Source organism: Bombina bombina, chromosome 5, assembly GCF_027579735.1.
Source record: "Bombina bombina isolate aBomBom1 chromosome 5, aBomBom1.pri, whole genome shotgun sequence".
In the NCBI taxonomy this organism is placed as follows: Eukaryota; Metazoa; Chordata; class Amphibia; order Anura; family Bombinatoridae; genus Bombina; species Bombina bombina.
The window spans coordinates 337,670,108-337,691,110 of record NC_069503.1 but is presented as its reverse complement, the minus strand read 5'-3'; the positions used below and the strand labels follow the sequence as shown (position 1 = coordinate 337,691,110).

The following is a 21,003-nucleotide window of genomic DNA, read 5'->3' as shown; positions in this document are numbered from 1 at the left end:
TTAGCTCCACTTCAACTCTCAATACCAGTGTTGCTTACGGTAGCGGTAAGCTGGGAAAACATGCTCGTGCACGATATCCCCATAGGAAACAATGGGGCTGAGCTGGCTGAAAAAAACCCTAACACCTGCAAAAAAGCAGGGTTCAGCTCCTAACGCAGCCCCATTGTTTCCTATGGGGAAACACTCTCTAAGTCTGCACCTAACACCCTAACATGAACCCCCGAGTCTAAACACCTCTAACCTTACACTTATTAACCCCTAATCTGCCGCCCCCGCTATCGCTGACCCCTGCATTTTATTATTAACCCCTAATCTTCCGCTCCGGACACCGCCGCCACCTACATTATCCCGCCCCCCAAAGTCGCCGCTACCTTACCTACACTTATTAACTCCTAATCTGCCGACCGGACCTCGCCGCCACTATAATAAATGTATTAACCCCTAAACCGCTGCACTCCCGCCTCACAAACACTATAATAAATAGTATTAACCAAGAGGATAGATCCGCGTCGGCTGGAAAGAAGATGGCTCCGCTCCACTACGGATGGATGAAGATAGAAGATGCCGCTTGGATGAAGATGTCTGCCGGTACGGATGTCCTCTTCTGCCCGGATAGGATGAAGACTTCTGCTGGTCTGGATGTCCTCTTCTGCCCCATTGAATGAAGACTTCGGCCCGGCTGGGTGTAGACGACTCAAGGTAGGGAGATCTTCAGGGGGGTAGTGTTCGGTTTATTTAAGGGGGGTTTGGGTGGGTTAGAGTAGGGGTATGTGGGTGGCGGATTTTAATGTTTTACAGGCAAAAGAGCTGATTACTTTGGGGCATGCCCCGCAAAAAGCCCTTTTAAGGGCTGGTAAAAGAGCTGATTACTTTTGTATTTTAAAATAGGGTAGGGAATTTTTTTATTTTGGGGGGCTTTTTTTATTTTATTAGGGGGCTTAGATTAGGTGTAATTAGTTTAAACTGCTTGTAATTCTTTTTTATTTTTTTGTAATTTAGTGGAGGTTTTTTTGTATTATAGAATAGTTTATTTTATTGTATTTAATTGTAGGTAATTTATTTAATTAATTTAATGATAGTGTAGTGTTAGCGACGGTGCGGGCGGGAGATTAGAGGTTAATAATTGTAGGTAGGTGGCGGCGATGTTAGGGAGGGCAGATTAGGGGTTAATACTATTTATTCTAGTGTTTGCGAGGCAGGAGTGCGGCGGTTTAGGGGTTAATAAATTTATTATAGTGGCGGCGAGGTCTGGTCGGCAGATTAGGGGTTAATAAGTGTAGTTAGGTAGCGGTAACGTTGGGGGGGGGCAGATTAGGGGTTAATAAATATAATATAGGGGTCGGCGATGTTAGGGGCAGCAGATTAGGGGTTCATAAGTATAACGTAGGTGGCGGCAATGTCCGGTCGGCAGATTAGGGGTTAAAAAAATGTATTAGAGTAGCAGCGATGTGGGGGGGGGGCTCAGTTTAGGGGTACATAGGTAGTTTATGGGTGTTAGTGTACTTTAGAGCACAGTAGTTAAGAGCTTTATATTCCGGCGTTAGCCCATAAAGCTCTTAACTACTGACTTTTTTCTGCGGCTGGAGTCTTGTCGGTAGAGGGTCTACCGCTCACTTCTCCCAAGACACCAAATACCAGCGTTAGGCAGATCCCATTGAAAAGATAGGATACTCAATTGGCGTAAGGGGATCTGCGGTAGCCTGGAATCGCGGTAGGGTAGTGAGCGTTAGACCCTTTCCTGCCTGACTCTAAATATAAATCCTAAAATAGCTACAATGTAATTATTAATTATATTGTAGCTATAAAACCAGCGTTAGGACCCCTTAACGCTGCTTTTGACGGCTAACACAGAACTCTAAATCTAGGCGAAAGAAAGTAAATACTGTACTCCAGTTGGACACCATTTTACACAGACTGGCCACTCCATCACTCCATTGAAAACCTTACAATTAAAATATTTAAAGGAATTGTAAAAGTAAACAGGAATGTAAAACATGTTAAATGAAAACCGAGACATATTTTGACATAAGCACAGGACTGAATGTAGATTCCAGGTTTTTGTCTCATTATCAAAACTTTATATAATAACCTAACATCTGTCATTGTCCTGTACAAATATGTACATGTTAACGACTGCCTGTGCATTATATGTGAATTTGTTATATACATACAGTATAACAAAGCATCAAATTCTCTGTTTTATGATTATCCAGCACTTACCCTGCCAGAATGTTCCCCCCACCCCCAGCATTTTTCAGCATCAGCCTGATCTGCTATTTACGACCCTCTTCTAATTCTCTCAGCTATTTCTCCCACCTCCTGTCCTGTCCCCTTCTTTACAAGATATATGATCAAATTCTACCATATTAATCAGTATTGCCAGAGGAAGAGAGGTAACTCTTGAAAGCTTGTCTTTTACTATGCAATGTTAGTCCATAAAAAAGGTATTACTGCATACTGAAATACTCTTGTTATTTTTATATTTAATTACTGGACTAATACGGCTACAACAATATATATTACAAAAATTATAACCCAGGGGGGCTTTTAAAAATATTACCTAGGAAGTTGTCCAAACAGATTCAAAAGTAGGATTTATTATTTAATAATTTATGGGCCCAATTGATGTCCCTGTCCTAATTCTAGAAAGTCAGTTTCTACCTTTTAGAACAGTGTGCTTAGCAAAGGATTGTTCCCTGCTTTTGTGAACGTGATGCATACATTACAAAAGGGTTAACAAAAAACCTTATTAAAAAAATATATACAACAAATAAATGAAATATTGAAATAAAAATATGCAGTATTTTATTATTTAATCTCATTAAAAACTGTAGTGGGATATGAAAACCAAAACTTGTCTTTCATGATTCAGATAGAGCATTTGATTTTAAACAACTTTTAAATTTATTTCTGTTATTAAATTGTCTTTATTCTTTTGGTACCTTTTTATTGAAAAATAGGGACGTATGCTTAAAGGGACACTGTACCCAATTTTTTTCTTTTGTGATTCAGATAGAGCATGCAATTTGAAGCAACTTTCTAATGTACTCCTATTATCAAATTTTCTTCATTCTCTTGGTATGTTTATTTGAAAAGCAAGAATTTAAGTTTAGATGCCGGCCCATTTTTGGTAAACAACCTGGGTTTTCCTTGCTGATTGGGCAGCACCAAAAAACAATTGCTGTCCGTGGTTCTGAACCACAAATTTGCTGGCTCCTCAGCTTAGATGCCTTCTTTTTCAAATAAAGCCATCAAGAGAACAAAGAAAAATTGATAATAGAAGTAAATTAGAAAGTTGCTTAAAATTGTATGCTCTATCTGAATCACAAAAGAAAAAATTTGGGTACAGTGTCCCTTTAAGAGCAGGCCTATTTCTGGATGACTATGTGGCAGCAGTTTTGCAAGAATGCTATCATTTGCAAGAGCACTAGATGGTAGCTTTATTTCCTGAGATATATTGCTCTAAATGCCTACTTAGTTATCTCCAACACATAATATCATGGGAACGAAGCAAATTTGCTAAAAAAATAAATAAATTGGAAACTTTTTTTTAAAGTGGTTTGTTCTGTCTGAATCAGAAAATATTTTTTTGGGGCTATCATATCCCTTAGGGAAATTGCTATGCTAAAATTGTAGTTTATGGATAAATTTAAAATTGTATTGAAATTACAAAGGATTTTTTTTTTTCTTTCCAAAGCATGCATTTGGAATTGCATTAAAACTAAAGTAAAAATCGGTGAAGTTTCCTCACCTCTGCTAGTGGGCAAAAGAGCGTCATTACTTGGATTTAGCTGAAATTTCTCTATTGTCAAAACATTTTGCTCCTGCAGATCTCACAGTATTTTCTTGCAAACTAAAAGGTGGCAAAATTGTCTCAAAATACCCAAAACACATATTATCCTAATAGAAAAACAAATGTATATAAAAATAGATGTGATTGTAAAGTACTATTCCCTGAAAACAGAGTAATCTGCTTGGAATTGGCTGCAGGATTTAATTTGTAAAATTCACCCCATACTAACTTCTCTCACCACATCATATTTTCCCTCTTCAGTGAGCTCCATTACTTTATATATAAGACAGTCACAGGGATAGCCTCCTGCAAGTGCTAACATGTTGGGGGGTTTTCACATTAAGGCAAGCACATTTTTGACCATCAAGCCCAATATATTTTTAAAATCAAAAGTTAATGCATGAAATATGGTGTGTGGCAAAAATGTCCTTGTATTTATATAACCAATTTACATACAAGTAGAGAAACTGATGTAAAACACAAGACTCATATTTTAGGTGGGCTTAAAGGGACAGTCTACACCAGAATTTATATTGTTTAAAAAGATAGATAATCCCTTTATTACCCATTCCACAGTTTTCGCATACCCAACACTGTTATATTAATATACGTTTTACCTCTGTGATTACCTTGTATATAAGCATCTTCTGACAGCCCCCTGATCACATGACATTTTATTTATTATCTATTCACTTGCATTTTAGCCAATTAGTGCAGTGTTTGCCACAAGTCACGTGCATGATCATAATGTTATCTATATGGCTCACATGAACTAGCACTCCCATGTTGTGAAAGGCAAATAAAAAAGCATGTGATAAGAGGCGGCCTTCAAGGGCTTAGAAATTATCATATGAGCCTACCTAGGTTTAGTTTTCAACTAAGAATACCAAAAGAACAAAGCACATTTGATGATAAAAGTAAATTGGAAAGTTGTTTAAAATTACATGGCATATCTGAATCATGAAAGTTCATTTTTGACTAGACTGTCCCTTTAAGAAGAACATAACAATACAGAGAATTTAAGGATAGAGTTTAGGCAGATCAGTGAGAATGCCATATATCTTGGCAGGGATGAAAGTAGATGATGTTACTAACCATTTGGGGGGGGGGGTATGAGCTTTGAATATGAGGGGTATTGGAAATGGATTGCGGGGAAGAAGTTGGTACACTTTTGAGAAACTTCTGCAAGATTTTAATGGAATTTTGAATAGGCATCACCCTCTATGATCAATGCTTTAGCTTCTTCTCTGAATTCCAATTTCTTAACCCTCTAAACTAATTTTTTTGTACTCATTTTTACTCACCAACTTTTTTTTATTTTTTTTTAAGGGGCCAAATGATTATTATGAATATTATTATTATTATTATTTTTATTATTATTTATTTATAAAGCATCAACATTTTATGCAGCACTGTAACATTAAGTGTACAGTTAAGAAATACATTTACATAAATTAATGTAGTGCAGTAATTAGAACATATTTACATTAATTATAGCGGTAGAAGGCCCTGTCCTGGAGTCACTCTAAGCTCTAAACCATCTTAACATAAAGTGATCAACAGGACATTTGGGTAACAATTGTGACTTTATTCTTAAAGCTAATGAAAGCCAGTGTAGGTGCAAAGAGGTGCAGCAGATGTAGAGTGATGCTTAGGGAAAATGAGCCTGGCCGAGGCATTTAAGATGGATTGTGGTGGGAACAGGTGGTAGCTTGGGAGACCAGAGAAGACAGCATTGCAATAATCAAGGCAGGAAATAAGGGAGTGGATAAGAATAGGCTTACCAGAAGTCCCAGTTTGACTGGGATTGTCCCAGTTTGGAGGCACTGTCCCAGTGTCCCACCGGTTGTTCATTCTGTCCCAGTAGTGTTGCCACCTCCGGGTTCGATTCATGTGTCCAGGTTTCAGACAGCCTGAAACCCGGACACATTATTCAAAATGACTGTGAGTCTGTGGCTGTCGCTCTCCAGAATAGTTGGATGCTAATACATTGTTACATACAGCCCTGCTTAGCTTAACGTTCATGCCCTTTTAAAGTTCACATTTAGTAATACCGGCTGAGTGAGCAGCATAGGGTTTTTTAATTTTGTAGTACTACTATTTTTCTAGGAATTTAAAGTGAGGTTCATTTTGATAAATTAGTGCCCGGTTTTTAATAAACCTATTAAAAACAAGGGCACTTTAATTCATCAAAATTGACATTTCACTATTTTCTTCAAAAACTTACCTTTTAATCCTGGCAGCCGCTCCCGCACTTCCTCCGCACGTCCCAAGCCGTCTTCCAGTGGCGTCACTAGGGTTGGTGTCACCCGGTGCGGTAAGTCATGGTGTCACCCCCCCCCCAGAAAGCAGACACACACAAAAACACAGGCAAACACACATACAAACACTCAGACACACTTAAAAACATACTCAGATGCACACACAAACACTCGGAAACACACTCAGACACACACACAAAAACACACACACAAAAACACTGAGACACACAAAAACTCAGACACACACTTACAAAATATGTAAACTGCACTGCATTAATTATGAAGCTCATGCCTAGAGCTGCTCCCTGGCTCAGCAGAACGTCAAATGAATGATAAACAGAGCACTCTAAAATAAATCACTGAATAAAAGGTTTAGGCGCACAAACTATGAAAATTCTGCTCTCTGACTCTGTTCCAAGTCTGTCAGTGCACAGCCCTGGGCCGCATGTCACTGAGCAGTGAGCACAGATAGCCAGGCAGGTTTAGGCTAGCAGCGCAACTTTGCAAGCCCCACGGCACACCCACAACATTCATATTGAAATTGGGCAGGGGAGGAGCAAAGTACAAACAAGCAAAAGCAGCCGGGAAAACTATTTGTTGAAATTGCAGCACTGGCTCAAGGGGCAAAAAATTGTGTGTCTACAACTTCCCCAGTCCCACTAATGTTCACAAATGCCAGCCTCTAATAAAATAATCTATGCATCTCAACATTGTATTTCTTTGAATTTCAATAAAAAATTAAAAAAAAAAAATGTTTTTTTTTTTTTTTGGTGTCACCCCCTGGAGGGTGTCACCCGGGTGAGGCCCGCCCCCCCCGCCCCCCCTAGTGACGCCACTGCCGTCTTCGCGGGTTTAAAATGACGAATCCGGCTTTCTCTGATCACAGCGTTACATCAGGCCAAGATTCTCCCGGGGGGGAAGCTGTGATTGGTGGAAGCCTGATTCGTCATTTCTGACATCTGCAGAATCGCTGGAGCGGCATTCTGGATTAAAAGGTATTTTTTTGAAGAAAACGGTGAAATGTCAATTTTGATGAATTAAGCTGCCCTTGTTTTTAATAGATTTATTAAAAACCGGGCACTAATTCATCAAAATGGACCTTCACTTTAACACCCCCCTGACCTATGATGACATCACCGGTGATACACGTTTAGGGGAATCATGTGGGTATGACCAGGAAGTGCAGACAGGTAGGTTTTTTGGTGTAGAGCTTGCTTTACTTCATGAAGGAAAGCATTTTGGCTGTAATCTTCCTGCATTATGGTATAGCGTAGCCTCTTAAACAGCTTTAGCAGGTATGTGTTTCCTTTTGACTTATTTCATTCAATGTTGTATTTATGCCTTATCAGTATCCAATTCTGTTCCTTAATTAGACACATAAAACACATATTACACTGAAGATATTAAATTGTGTGATGGATATGCTTTTCATTATTTTATGAAATTGATAATTATGCTTGATGTTTGGCATTATTTAGAATCTGAGATTTAGATGAATGATTTATTTGCTCATGTTGTGTATGGGTTGCTATGACAACGTAATGGTGCTTTTTTCACTAGGGGTTGGTGTTATGGTCTATTTAAACTGTGTGATTCACTTGTTGTGTGACTGAGGAAGGGTAGAGTACCCACAAAATATTATGCACATAAAAGCTACTACTTTAAAAGGACCGGTAATTGCCACGCCCCCTGGACCATGCCCCTGACCACACCCAGATTGGCACCATGCCAGGTGGTCCCAGTTTCACCTCTAAAAATTATGGTAAGCCTAGATAAGAATCTTAGATGTGTTTTGAGTGAGGAAGTCACAAATTTTAGAGATATTGTTAAGGTGAAAGTAGCAGGAGTTAGCTAATGACTTAATGTAGGAAGAAATATATAAATATATAACTGTCCAACACTGTTTATAGACAGCTACTAGGTAAACAGCACCCACCAAAGTCTTTACATGAATAAATATTTATAATAAGTGTGTATAGGTGTATGTATGTATATACTGTATGTAGGGTTGCCACTCATCCCTTAAAATACAGAACACTTATAAGTTACACATGCTGCAGGGTGTGCAGGGAAGAATATGATTAGTGCTGTCCAGAAACACAATACATGTTACTCCCTGCACACCCTGCAGCATGTGTAACTCATAAGTGTCCAGGAAAACATGGCTGAGGTGGCAACCCTAACTGTATGTATATCTGTGTGTATATATATATATATAGGGTGTATTATGTGTGTGTGGGGGGGATGTATCCTGTCTTTAGGGGGTACTGGCTCCTTTGGAGCCGCTAATCCCCAATAAAGTAAATTCATTAGGTAGATAACTGACAAACACCTATGAATTATTTTGGAAAGAAAATGTGTCCACTCTTTCCAATAAGGGGGTCTTATACCCCTTATTTGAAAGAGTGGACACATCCCCTTTCCAAAATAATGTATTTGTGGCTTATACCTAGTAAAATCACCATTACAACAGTTATCATCTGTAAAGTGAGGAGATTTTGTCCTTTTAATAGAGTGATAATTTTCCATGTAAGCAAAACAAAGTAGGAGACAGGAACACTGTTAGTGCCTTTCTTCCCTCAGAAAAAAATACTTGCTTTTCTTTTTAAGGCGATCGCCATTTTTGTCATTTTTCATCGGTCACCTGCAATAAAAAGGGACACGTAACCCATTTTTTAAAATGAGGGTTCACATGTCCCTCTTTGTAGTGAAGGAGCTAAGGTATTGGCTAAAAGGGACAGTCTAGTCCAAAGTAAACTTTCATGATTCAGATAGGGTATGCTATTTTAAACAACTTTCCAATTTACTTTTATCACCAATTTTGCTTTGTTCTCTTGGTATTCTTAGTTGAAAGCTAAACCTAGGTAGGCTCATATGCTAATTTCTTAGACCTTGAAGGCTGCCTCTTATCTGAATGCATCACAGAGGAAAAAAAGTGTATTATTTAACTGTGTTGGTTATGCAAACTAGGGAATGGGTAATAAAGGGATTATCTATCTTTTAAAACAATACAAATTCTGGTGAAGACTGTCCCTTTAAGACCATGTCACACCATCCACAATAGAAGAAATAAGGAAGTGACTTTAACTCTGGGTACTTTTCTATTGCTTGAGATATCATCACACAATGCAGGATAAGATGACATGGCAGATCATCACTACGTCCCTTTAATTTTTTATCAATACTAATGAGAATCCTTAACATTCAAGGAGTTAAGTTTATAAAATTGGTAAATAAAGCGCCTATGATTCATTTAACATGCAAAGTACCATACATAGTTTTGTGTTTCATATTGGGAAGTTCATGTTGATGATTTAATTCTCATATTATGCCTAATTCAGAATAATATTGTGACTTGACTGTGTATTAATCTATTTCCCTGTATAATAGCTGTCTCACGTGTCCTCCAACCAAGTTACATATTTTTTGTCATAGTAAAAGGAAACCTCTGTGTTCATGTTTTATGCCACTTGAGTTCAGACAAATGACAAGATAGGTGCGGTTTAACATTTAAATAATCACATGAAATGCAAACTGGAATAACATGATTTTGTTTTTCTAGTCTCAAAAGCTGGAGGAAGTATTTTCTGAAATATTGTAAGGCTGAATGTGAATATTGTTATTAAATATAAAGCATATATAATGCCATGTTGTCACTGATTAGTAGGAATAGTATATGCTAAGTTACATTTCTATATGCAATTCTTTAAAGGGACACTGAACCCAAATTTTTTCTTTTATGATTCAGATAGAGCATGAAATTTTAAGCAACTTTCTAATTTACTCCTATTATCAATTTTTCTTCGTTCTCTTGCTATCTTTATTTTAAAAGCAGGAATGTAAATCGTAGCAGCCAGCCCATAATAATAAGCAAGCATAACCCAGGTTCTTAAAAAAAAATTGGCCGGCTCCTATGCATCACAACCCTGCTTTTTAAATAAAGATAGCAAGAGTACAAAGAAAAATTGATAATAGGAGGCCCATTTATCAAGCTCCGAATGGAGCTTGAGGGCCCGTGTTTCTGGTGAGCCTGCAGGCTCGCCAGAAACAGCAGTTATGAAACAGCGGTCTAAAGACCGCTGCTCCATAACCCTGTCCGCCTGCTCTGATGAGGCGGACAGAGATTATCACAATTCAACCCGATCGAGTACCATCGGGTTGATTGACACCCCCTGCTGGCAGCTGATTGGCCGTGAGTCTGCAGGTGGCGGAGTTGCACCAGCAGCTCACAAGAGCTGCTGCTGCAATGCTGAATACAGAGAGCGTATTGCTCTCCGCATTCAGCGAGGTCTGTCAGTCCTTTGATAAATAGGCCTCTAGGAGTAAATTAGAAAGTTGCTTAAAATGGCATACTCTATCTGATTCATGAAATAAAAAATTTGGGTTTAGGGTCCCTTTAAAACCTAAATATATAATGAGTGCATGCTAGGATCAGGCAAACTGAGTTAAATTTGTACATTATAAGTGAATATCATGTTACTAAATGGTTGATATTTAGTTGACTATTATTTTAAATTACTATTGCATTTTGACCATACATTATTATTACTGTTTTTTAACTTGATTCTGTATATATAATATAACATATAACATCAGTGAAGATTTGATTTATATATATTTTTAAGCGCTGCGGAATCTGTTGGCGCTCTACAAATAACCGATAATAATAATAAAATACGTGGTTTGACAAATCTTCAGAGCCAAGGAGCTATGGCTTTTAGAATTATATTCTGGCTTTATATTTTGTGGATTATTTTTAACATCTATCTATCTGTCTGTCTGTCTATCATCTATCTATCTACAAATCTAATCCTATCTATCAAATCTATTTATGGTACATATCTGAAAGGCTAATACTCTTTTAAGGAGATTAGTGTATGCATGCCTTCAGACCCTAACTAGGCAAAACAACAAGAGTTATTCTATATTTTTGAACCTCCTTTATAAGAGTATTTGTTCAGAAAGGTTTCTCATTTTTTGATTTGTGTAAATGATGTAAATGTAAATCATGTCACAAAGCTACGCTGCATTTAATAAAAGAATGAATGAAAGCTTTTTTGTAAATATTGTATTAGCCAAAAGGGATTAAACAAGCATAAAATGATTAGGTAGATCCCTTAATATGATATCTTAAAATGTTTAAAGACTGAAGTAAATATTGAAGGGACATGAAACTCAAAATTCAAAATGTTAATGGTTCAGAAAGAGTATGCAATTGTAAGAGACTTTTCAATTTATTTATCTTATTAAATTGCGTTTATTCTCTTGGTGTTCTTTGTAGAAAATTATATTTAGGTAGGCTCAGGAGCATTAATACAGTACTGGGAGCTTGATGTAAGGGCTGCACTATTATTCCTCTTGTAATTAGCTCAACAGAAGTGTTCAGCAAGGTCTAGGCAGTGCTCTGCTGCTCTGGGGCTGATTTTAACTATGTATTTAATCAATTTGCAGTGGTTTAATACATAATTATATGCCAGCAAATTGCAAAATTTCAATAAGAATTTTTGTGTCCTTTTAAGGAGGCTTATCATGTTCCTACCTATTTTTGTATTGTTTTGCATTTTATTATTGCTTTGTCTCCCCAGCACAGCTAAAAACTCTAAGAAGCCCCACAACAATTGGCATTTCCAAAGTGATAAATTATTTAAAATAATAGACAGAGAATATAAAAGCAAATACTTTAATAAAACTCAAAATAAAGGTTATGCTAAACTATAAATGTATATATAGACAGGATAATATTTATTTAAACTTGTCACTGCAGCATTGTGGTTGCTCTGTGTGATCTGATAATGTTTAATCATTATACTTCTTCATTTGAAGGGAAAATGTCAAATCGTCTACATTCTCTTCGTTCTGGTGGAATTTCAAGGAGTAAATCAGAAGGGACGTTAATTGACTTTGATGACCATAAGCCAACAAATAATAATACAGGTAACCTATAAACTATTTAACTACTATATATTTAACAGCTTTATTTTGTTAATTGATATCAGATTGTAATGTTTACTAATAGTTTCAGCTTACTAAAAATTACTAATAGCTCCATTATATCTAAATCTAAAACTAGAATGTAGGTTTAACTTGGTTTTTAGGAACACATCAAATTTCACTAAAGATGCACAGTAAAATGGGTGCTCTAATAAAGTTTAAGGCCAAAATCTGAAAATAATAAAAAAATTGACAAATCTTAAAAAAATAAATGAAATATATTCTGTATCATTCTTACGAGCGGGTCGATGACAATCAACATTTTTTGAAATCCATAACTCTGAGCATTAGCATCACCCGCCCATAAATTATTTACTTGGTGGTAAATACATTATTGCCAGTTGTTTTCCCGGCTGAATACTGTAAAGATAAAAGAAAAACAAGACTATGAATAATGTAAAATTAAATCTTACAGAAATGCTTAGAAATGTAAATTATTAATATATTATCTTTTTATTTATATATTTTAGAAAGTTCTGTGATTCTTTGTAAGACATACATAACATTAACATATGTTATTTTGTATATATATATATATATATATATATATATATATATATATATATATATATATACATACATACATACATACATACATACATACATACATACATACATACAATATTATTTCCATGTTAATAAAGCTTATAATCTGTAAATTTCCACCTTCTTTATATTTAGTTATTAAAAAAATCCACATACTTAATACATTGGGTATTCTGATAGCAGAATACATATTATTTTTTTTATTTTAATATATTTTTTTATTAGAATTTTGAAAAAAGTTATACAGGCATGAAATGACAGTTTCCATAATATTATAATATCATATGTATACCAACTACATCAAAATACTCTGATACAGACTTATTTAAGGATAACATAGAGAAACCCTTGGTATCATAACGGAGGTAAGAAAGATGTTCTTAGAGATCTTAAAGACCTCTTCATGGTTTCATCTATAGACCTCCAGTGTGAGCTGTTATATATTGGGTGAAGAAGCGTGAGCGTTGCGTGAAGGCGTGAAAAGGGCATTATGCCCTTGTGAAATCACATATTCTTATGTAAGTGGGGGGTAAAGGGACAATGGGGCTGGGCCAGGAATAGCGGGGGGGGGGGCGAGGATGGGGAGAATGAGGGGATGGCTAGGGCTCAGGTGGTGTCCCAATATATGGACAGTAAATGTGTGTAAGGGCGCAGCCAATTAATTAGGCGTCGTGGGTAGCTGTGTTGGGTTTCCAGTCAGTGCTGTATTGCTCTTTCCAACCTGCCCAGACAAGCTCAAACAGATCAGATTTATTTAATTTATAAAAAATGTCCTTCTCCATGGTATATATGTACGCCATAATGTTACAGACTACAGGCCAACTAGGGGGTAACTCCCTTTTCTTTTGCATGATGTACCGAGTCCACGGATTCATCCTAACTTGTGGGATATTGTCCTCCCTGACAGGAAGTAGCAAAGAGAGCACCACAGCAGAGCTGTCTATATAGCTCCCCCCTTAACTCCACCCCCCAGTCATTCTCTTTGCTGGCTCTAAGCAGGAAGAGTAAAGAGAAGAGGTGTTAAACTGTTAGTTTTATTTTTATCTTCAATCAAGTGTTTGTTATTTTTAAATGGTACCGGTGTTGTACTATTTACTCTCAGGCAGGACATAGATGAAGATTTCTGCCTGGAGGATGATGATCTTAGCATTTGTAACTAAGGTCCACTGCTGTTCCCACATGAGCTGAGGAGTACAGGAAAACTTCAGTGTGAGGAACGGTTTCTTGCTATACAGCAAAGAGGTATGTTCAGTCATATTTTCTGCAGAGATTGTGTTAACTCAGAAAGGCTGACAGTGTCCCCATTAGGGGAAGGGTAAGCAGTAATCCTAGTGTTATCAGAGGTTTTTACTAGCTTGCATAAAGGGTTAATTTGTTTGTGGGCACTCAGTTTGTTATGTGAATTTGGGACACACGTTTTTGTGTCTGGGAGTAACGTTTTCTGTTTTATGGGACATTTGCTTGAGGGTTCTTTGGGGTTGTTTATAACCCACATGGCTTTCAGGCAGGGTTTGTTAGTTTTGTGTAGGCCCCAGCAACATCGAGTGAGTTGGGCGGGGCCTACATTTACAAGCAGCAAGCAACTTCTCCTGAGGTCCTGAGAGTCTTCTGAGGGACTAATTGAAGCTTTAAACCCCATATTATCACTTCCTAAGGGCAGGTAGGGCCACAGCAGAGCTGTGGCAAGGTGCTTATAGGGGTGTTTAACCGGTTTTAGACATTTTTCAATCCGTTTTTTTCATTTGGCGGTTTATTGCTTATTAACTTGTGGTGCAATCCTTCTAAAGCTTAGTGGGTACACTGTTAAAATTTCAGAAAAATTGAAGCAATTTTAACCTGTTTTGGAGTTTGTGTATGCCTTTTTTTCTCTTTTTTAAAGGCACAGTACCGTTTTTGCAAATTGTGTTTTTTTCATTAAATATAGTGTTTTCCAAGCTTGCTTGCTTTATTACTAGTCTGTTAAACATGTCTGACACTGAGGAAACTCATTGTTCAATTTGTTTAGAAGCCATTGTGGAACCCCCTCTTAGAATGTGTCCCACTGGTACTGAGCTGATAAGGTGGTTTTGCGTACCAAGTCTGGGTTCCTACCTAAGGTTGTTACTAACAGGAATATCAATCAAGAAATTATTGTTCCTTTTCTGTGTTCTAATCCTTCTTGTGCTTTGAAATTTTATTTGCAGGCAACCAAAGATTTTCATCAAACATCTTCTTTGTTGTCTATTCTGGAAAGCGTAGGGGTCAAAAGGCTACGGCGAATTCTCTTTCCTTTTGGCTGAAAAGGTTAATCCCCAATTGCGCCCATCTATTAGGATGGGAGTCTTGCAGTCCCGAGAGGAGACCTACCATGAAAATGATAGGGGACGGATGCGGGGCAATATGCGGGTGGTGTCGAATTCTGTCCTAGAAGTCAAGGCACTCACATACAAATGGGTTGATCAGCTCCAATTCTCTACGGCAGTGCGGTGGGGTCCAGATTAGATCTCGCAAGCTAATTTGATGGGGTAGTGAGGCCTGCTCAATCAATTTCCATTTAGAGTTGGAAGTTTTAACTCCCCATTGGGACACATGGGTGAGCATTGCACCTTCATAGTACTGGGAAACCGATGGGGAGGCTACGCCACCCGAGGTTTTAGGAAGTTGAAGCAATTTATGCGCAATTCTAGGGGGCTTGTCCTGCCAGATGAATTTCGTAAACCCGCTCTGGAATTGGAGTAATAAGTATTTAGGAATTTTAATGGGTAGGCAGCGAAATAAATAGGTGAGTCTTGGGAGAAAAGACATTTTCAGTGCCGAGATCCTGCCGAGCCAGGATACATGTTGTAGATTCCAATAGCTCTTTAGAGAGTGAAGTGAGGTTAGGAGGGGAAGATAATTATCTTTAATTATTTGAGGGAGGCTACTAGAGAGTCAAACACCGAAACTTTTTGTAAGGGGTGCCAACTGCGCACTTGTAAAGCCTTGTGTGTACACTTGCGTTTTTGATAGATTCAATTTATAGTAAGAATGGGCACCAAAGGAAGTACGCATATCTAGAAGGCTGGGGATATTTTGCATGGGGTGCGACGAAAAGAGGGTGACATCGTCAGCAAAGAGCATGATTTTGTGCCAAGTGCCAAACAGTGTGACACTCTGGATTTGGGGGTCAGCTCTTATTTGTTCTGCCAGAGGTTCGATTGAGAGAGTGAACAGCAGTGGCGAGAGGAGACACCCCTGTCTGGTGCCATTTGTGATAATGAAGGGAGGGGAGTGAAAGCCCAAGCTGCTCACGAAAGCAGTGGGAGTCAAAAAGAGGGCCTTTATGGCCACTATAAAGTCATTAGGGAGACGAAAGTGCTCAAGGACCACCCAGAGATAGTGCCATCTGACTCGGTCAAAAGCCTTCTCGGCATCAAGAGAGATGACCGAGAGCGGCTTCCGGAGCCGCGCAACAGAATACATATTATATAATACTATTATGTAATATATAACATTTTAGAATTCCAATTTTTCACTACAGTAAATGGCTAGAGACAATAAGGGCCTGATGCTCAAAAACTTGCCGGAATGGAAAGAAATCACACAGAATTTTAGGGATTTTTTTTTAACCTTGTATTGTAATTTAAGAGTTGCTCCTCTACACCCGTAACATTGCATAGTGAGGTAATAATATCTCAAGCTAAAATTTGCATTTCTAAAATTCTTTTTGGGACCTTGAAACACTGCTGAGGCATTTTAGATCATCTCACCTGAGCAGAATCCTTTAAATCATGGGGCCCTGAAGGCCTAAATGTCTAATACTTGCCAGATCAGATGTGATAAAATACACGGGCAAGATTACAAGTCAGTTGCAAAAACACTGCACGTGTTATGGATTTTTCCCTTTTGGGGTAGCACAGGTATTACAAGTTGCAAAATAAGTTTGCGCGTCTTAAGCCGTGTAATTCAAACAGCCAAATTGAGTGCGCGTTCACGTATTCCATATAGAAGTCATTGGAGAAGACAAATAGAAAAAAAAAAAACACTTACAACCTAATCTGTTGCGCAAAGCCCATTATGTATTCTCCTCGAAAAGTGTATATCAAAATGTGAATATTTCATATTGCAAAAATATTTTTGTAACAGCATATGTTCTATTTATTTATAAATAAATATTTCTCTATATATGTGATGATTTGGACTCATAAATCTATTTATAGTGAGATATGTGTATGAATACATATTTTTACATATCTCGAGATCTATATGCGAATATCTCTTTGAAACAGCCGAGATCACCTACCTTTGAGCCCTTATAACGTTTGTGCAGGGCCGATGCTAGGATTTTTGGCCACACAGGCGAAGATAAATTTTGCGCCCCCCCAATCAAAAATTTAGGGGCAGCCACAAATATGTACATATATATATATATATATATATATATATATATTTATATATATATATATATATATATATATATATATATATATACACACACACCAATGCATACGTGTATGTGTGTGTGTGTGTATATATATATATATATATATATATATATATACATAGGGTATATTCTGTATCGGCTAGATTTAGAGTTTGGCGGCTAAAGGGGTGCGTTAGCTACGCATGCTTTTTTCCCCCCGCACCTTTTAAATACCGCTGGTATTTAGAGTTCACAGAATGGCTGGGTTTTCAGTGCTCCAAAAAGGGAGCGTAGAGAATAATTTAACGCCACTGCAACTCTAGATACCAGCGGTGCTTACGGACGCGGCCAGCTTCAAAAACGTGCTCGTGCACGATTCCCCCATAGAAAACAATGGGGCCATTTGATCTGAAAAAAAAACTAACACCTGCAAAAAAGCAGCGTTCAGCTCCTAACGCAGCCCAATTGTTTTCTATGGGGAAACACTTCCTACGTCTGCACATAACACCCTAACATGAACCCCGAGTCTAAACACCCCTAACCTTACACTTATTAACCCCTAATCTGCCGCCCCCACTATCGCTGACACCTGCATATTTTTTTTTTTTTTTTCCCAAAATATTTTTTTTATTGAGGTGAAAGTAAAAGTTAACAAACAGTGAACAAACAGCACAGGTTAAATATAGAATACATAGTAGTGTTACAGCTTGATACAGTAGACATAGATTAGGCAATCCAAGTACTTGAGGTGAGTATTGGGAAAAAGGTAAGGAGATTTACAGTGACAAACCTGTGCAGGGGTAGGAATGACCTCTAATTTTTTTTTTTTTTTTACCATAAACCAACCACTGCCTGATATAAGAAAGTGCAATATAGCATGAGTATATATATTTGTGAGTCCTTATAGGAAGGCGAATAATATGTGAGAGAATAGGGGAGTATTAAGAGTCAAAGTACTCTAGATAGAGGGAACCCATAGATTCAGTTATTTAATTAAGGGACTCAGCACTATTCACTGGTGGTGGTATGGTTTAAGGGGGGAGGGGGAGATCAGTGGACAAGAGCCACTTTTAGTTTGGGGGGGATTTTAGGGGGGGGGCGGGCCATAGTGAATGTGAGGAGAGTATAGATAACTTAAGGACTAGACACCTTATAGGGGTCTAACAGTAAGGCTGCTTAATCATAAGCTCCAATGTTTACACTAGTATATATAATATAGAAGGAGACATCATAGAGATAATCTATATAGGGGTAGAAGACCCTGATACCTAAGTCTAGAAGCTAAACAGTGATAAGTTCAGGAGTGTATAGATGAGGGGGTGAAAAGGGTGAATCATGTAGCACATATATTCTGAGTTAATTTCTCATGTAACCTATATTACAATAGATGTCAGCTCCCTGCCGAAAAAGCCTGCAAGTTTAAATAAGCAAGAAATAAAAATTTATATGCCGGACCGTGCCTTCCCAGTTAGCACCGCCCAGCAGTAACTAGCAGTACTTGTATGGAGACACTGTAATGGCTAGACAGCGTATCTCTAAATTTAAGGGAGCTGTTTGGAGATGCAAAATGGTATACATCTCATTAAAAAAAAAAATAGATCACCTCTCCATCTAACTGAGGGTTGCAACATAATATGTTTCCCATCAAGCTATATATATCTTATTTATAATAAACCTCATGAGATAGTTTCTAGTGTAATGATACTGTTATTAGGTTGGGCAAAGCTAGTAGGTAGATCAGAAGATAACTAACGTAATATGCTGGTAGTAGGTAAAGTAACAATGATGCTGTTTTGAGCCTTAAGCGTAGGGGAGACAGATTGCAATCAGGTAGCTGGTAAAGGATAATAATATCTGCATCTAACCAGATACGTCATACTAGAGCTAGAATCAATAACATTCATTTCTCAACATATACAAATACTTGAGTAAAGTTTATAAGATAACAGTAACTAGTTAAGCGTATGGTTATTGTAAACACTTCAAACAAGGGGTGACATGAGGACAAAGTAGAAGTAAGACCATGAACAGCTAATAGATCACCACATCAGACATGGTAAGCATATCGTCATTAGTGTTACTCAGTAGGGCTGAGGGGTAGCTTGAGAGACCTTTTGAAATGTATGTGTGACTACATTAACAAATATAGATCTGTAATACTAAGCAGGAAAGGGGTTTCAGTTAGGGACTATGAACATGCAATATTGATATTGATAAGGTATAATAGAAGCTCATGGGGTTAACAGTATTAGCATATGAACAAGCTGGGGTTTACAAAACTCAGATAATAGTATGGTTGATTTGAACCCCTATCAACTCTGATGGTGCCAAATGGGACAGAGCTAATAATCAAACAGACCAATATTGGGACTATCCTCCTGGGTCGAAAGAGTTAATTAACTTTCCATCATGAAATAGTTCAGTTGCTTTCTTGCAGATCCCAAGCTTCTGAAAGCCTTGCAAAAGTGTTATATCAAAGTTACTGAGTGCCTTTGAAGGGATGCGGCTTAATGAGGGAGCGCGAATATGTATAGGATTGCGCTGTTTATTGGGTCTCCTTATGGCAGTGTAAAGATCCTCAAGTCGTCTCCAGGCGGGTGTGGGGATTTGTGCCTGCGGCCCAGCACTTAGCCGGGTGGACTGGCGAGATGAGAGCAAAGCCGCGGCAGATGTCCGAGGCATAGGGACATGGTCTGGTTTACTTACAGACCACTCAGGAGAGGCATCGGGTGGTGAGTAGGTGGAGGGTCTGGTCGTATATGGAGGGGTATGCGGGAGCGCGGTGTTACAGATCTCCGTGAGCGCCTGAGGGTCTGCGCATAGTACCGCTCGGGGCCGCTCCTCCAATGTCTCATCAGGTATAGCATGAAGACCAGGACGGCCCTCATCCGAGCCCATAGAGCGGATGTCGAGAGTCAGCAGGCTATAGTGCAGGTCCATCTGCTTTCCCAGACCCTCAAGGAGGGCTGCAACTATCTCCGGGTCTATCTCCATGATGCGCTGTAAACAGATAGCGATATAGTAGCTGGGAGTTAGAGGTGTTATGGAGTAGTCCAATGTTATGTCTTCTGTAATGCTTCCTTTACTTTAGCTCTCGTGGCTGGGTCTGTATGAAAGGAGAGTCCGCGTGGTAGGCCTCTGTCTCACACGATGTGCTCATTCCAGCAAACTTCAGTGGTAAAGTGGCGATAAAAGCATGTATTTTGAGAGCGGAGTATTTCAGCAAGCTAGAGATATAGTTAGTCTATTCAGACTGTGAATGGCTCCCAAAGGAATCATAAGTTTAGGTTATCAAGCTGCAGAGCTGCAGAATTTTGTGTCCGCCATAGTTGCCTCCTGGCCACGCCCCCCCCATATTTTTTTTAACCCCTAATCTGCCGCTTCGTAAACCGCCGCTACCTACATTATCCCTATGTACCCCTAATCTGCTGCCCCTAACACCGCCGACCCCTATATTATATTTATTAACCCCTAATCTGCCCCCCTCAATTTCGCCTCCACCTGCCTACACTTATTAACCCCTAATCTGCCGAGCGGACTGCACCGCTACTATAATAAAGTTATTAACCCCTGATCCGCCTCACTCCCGCCTCAATAACCCTATAATAAATAGTATTAACCCCTAATCTGCCCTCCCTAACATCGCCGACACCTAACTTCAATTATTAACTCCTAATCTGCCGACCGAATCTTGCCGCTACTGTAATAAATGGATTAACCCCTAAAGCTAAGTCTAACCCTAACCTTAACACCCCCCTAAGTTAAAAATAAATTAACTCTTATTAAATAAATTATTCCTATTTAAAGCTAAATACTTACCTGTAAAATAAACCCTAATATAGCTACAATATAAATTATAATTATAATATAGCTATTTTAGAATTTATATTTATTTTACAGGTAACTTTGTATTTATTTTAACCAGGTACAATAGCTATTAAATAGTTAAGAACTATTTAATAGCTAAAATAGTTAAAATAATTACAAAATTACCTGTAAAATAAATCCTAACCTAAGTTACAATTAAACCT

At 38.2% G+C, this 21,003-nt stretch overlaps 1 protein-coding gene across 2 annotated transcripts in view; it reads left to right on the top strand.

Moving 5' to 3' along the window:
- Window positions 1–21,003, top strand: part of MACC1 (MET transcriptional regulator MACC1) — a 104,833-nt gene that overhangs the window by 42,129 nt on the left and 41,701 nt on the right. For both annotated transcript variants that reach the window (XM_053714131.1, XM_053714132.1), the window contains exon 2: window positions 11,878–11,988. In XM_053714131.1, the coding sequence (XP_053570106.1) occupies window positions 11,883–11,988 (106 nt within the window). In that variant the 5' untranslated portion in view covers window positions 11,878–11,882. The remainder of the gene's footprint in view (window positions 1–11,877; window positions 11,989–21,003) is intronic.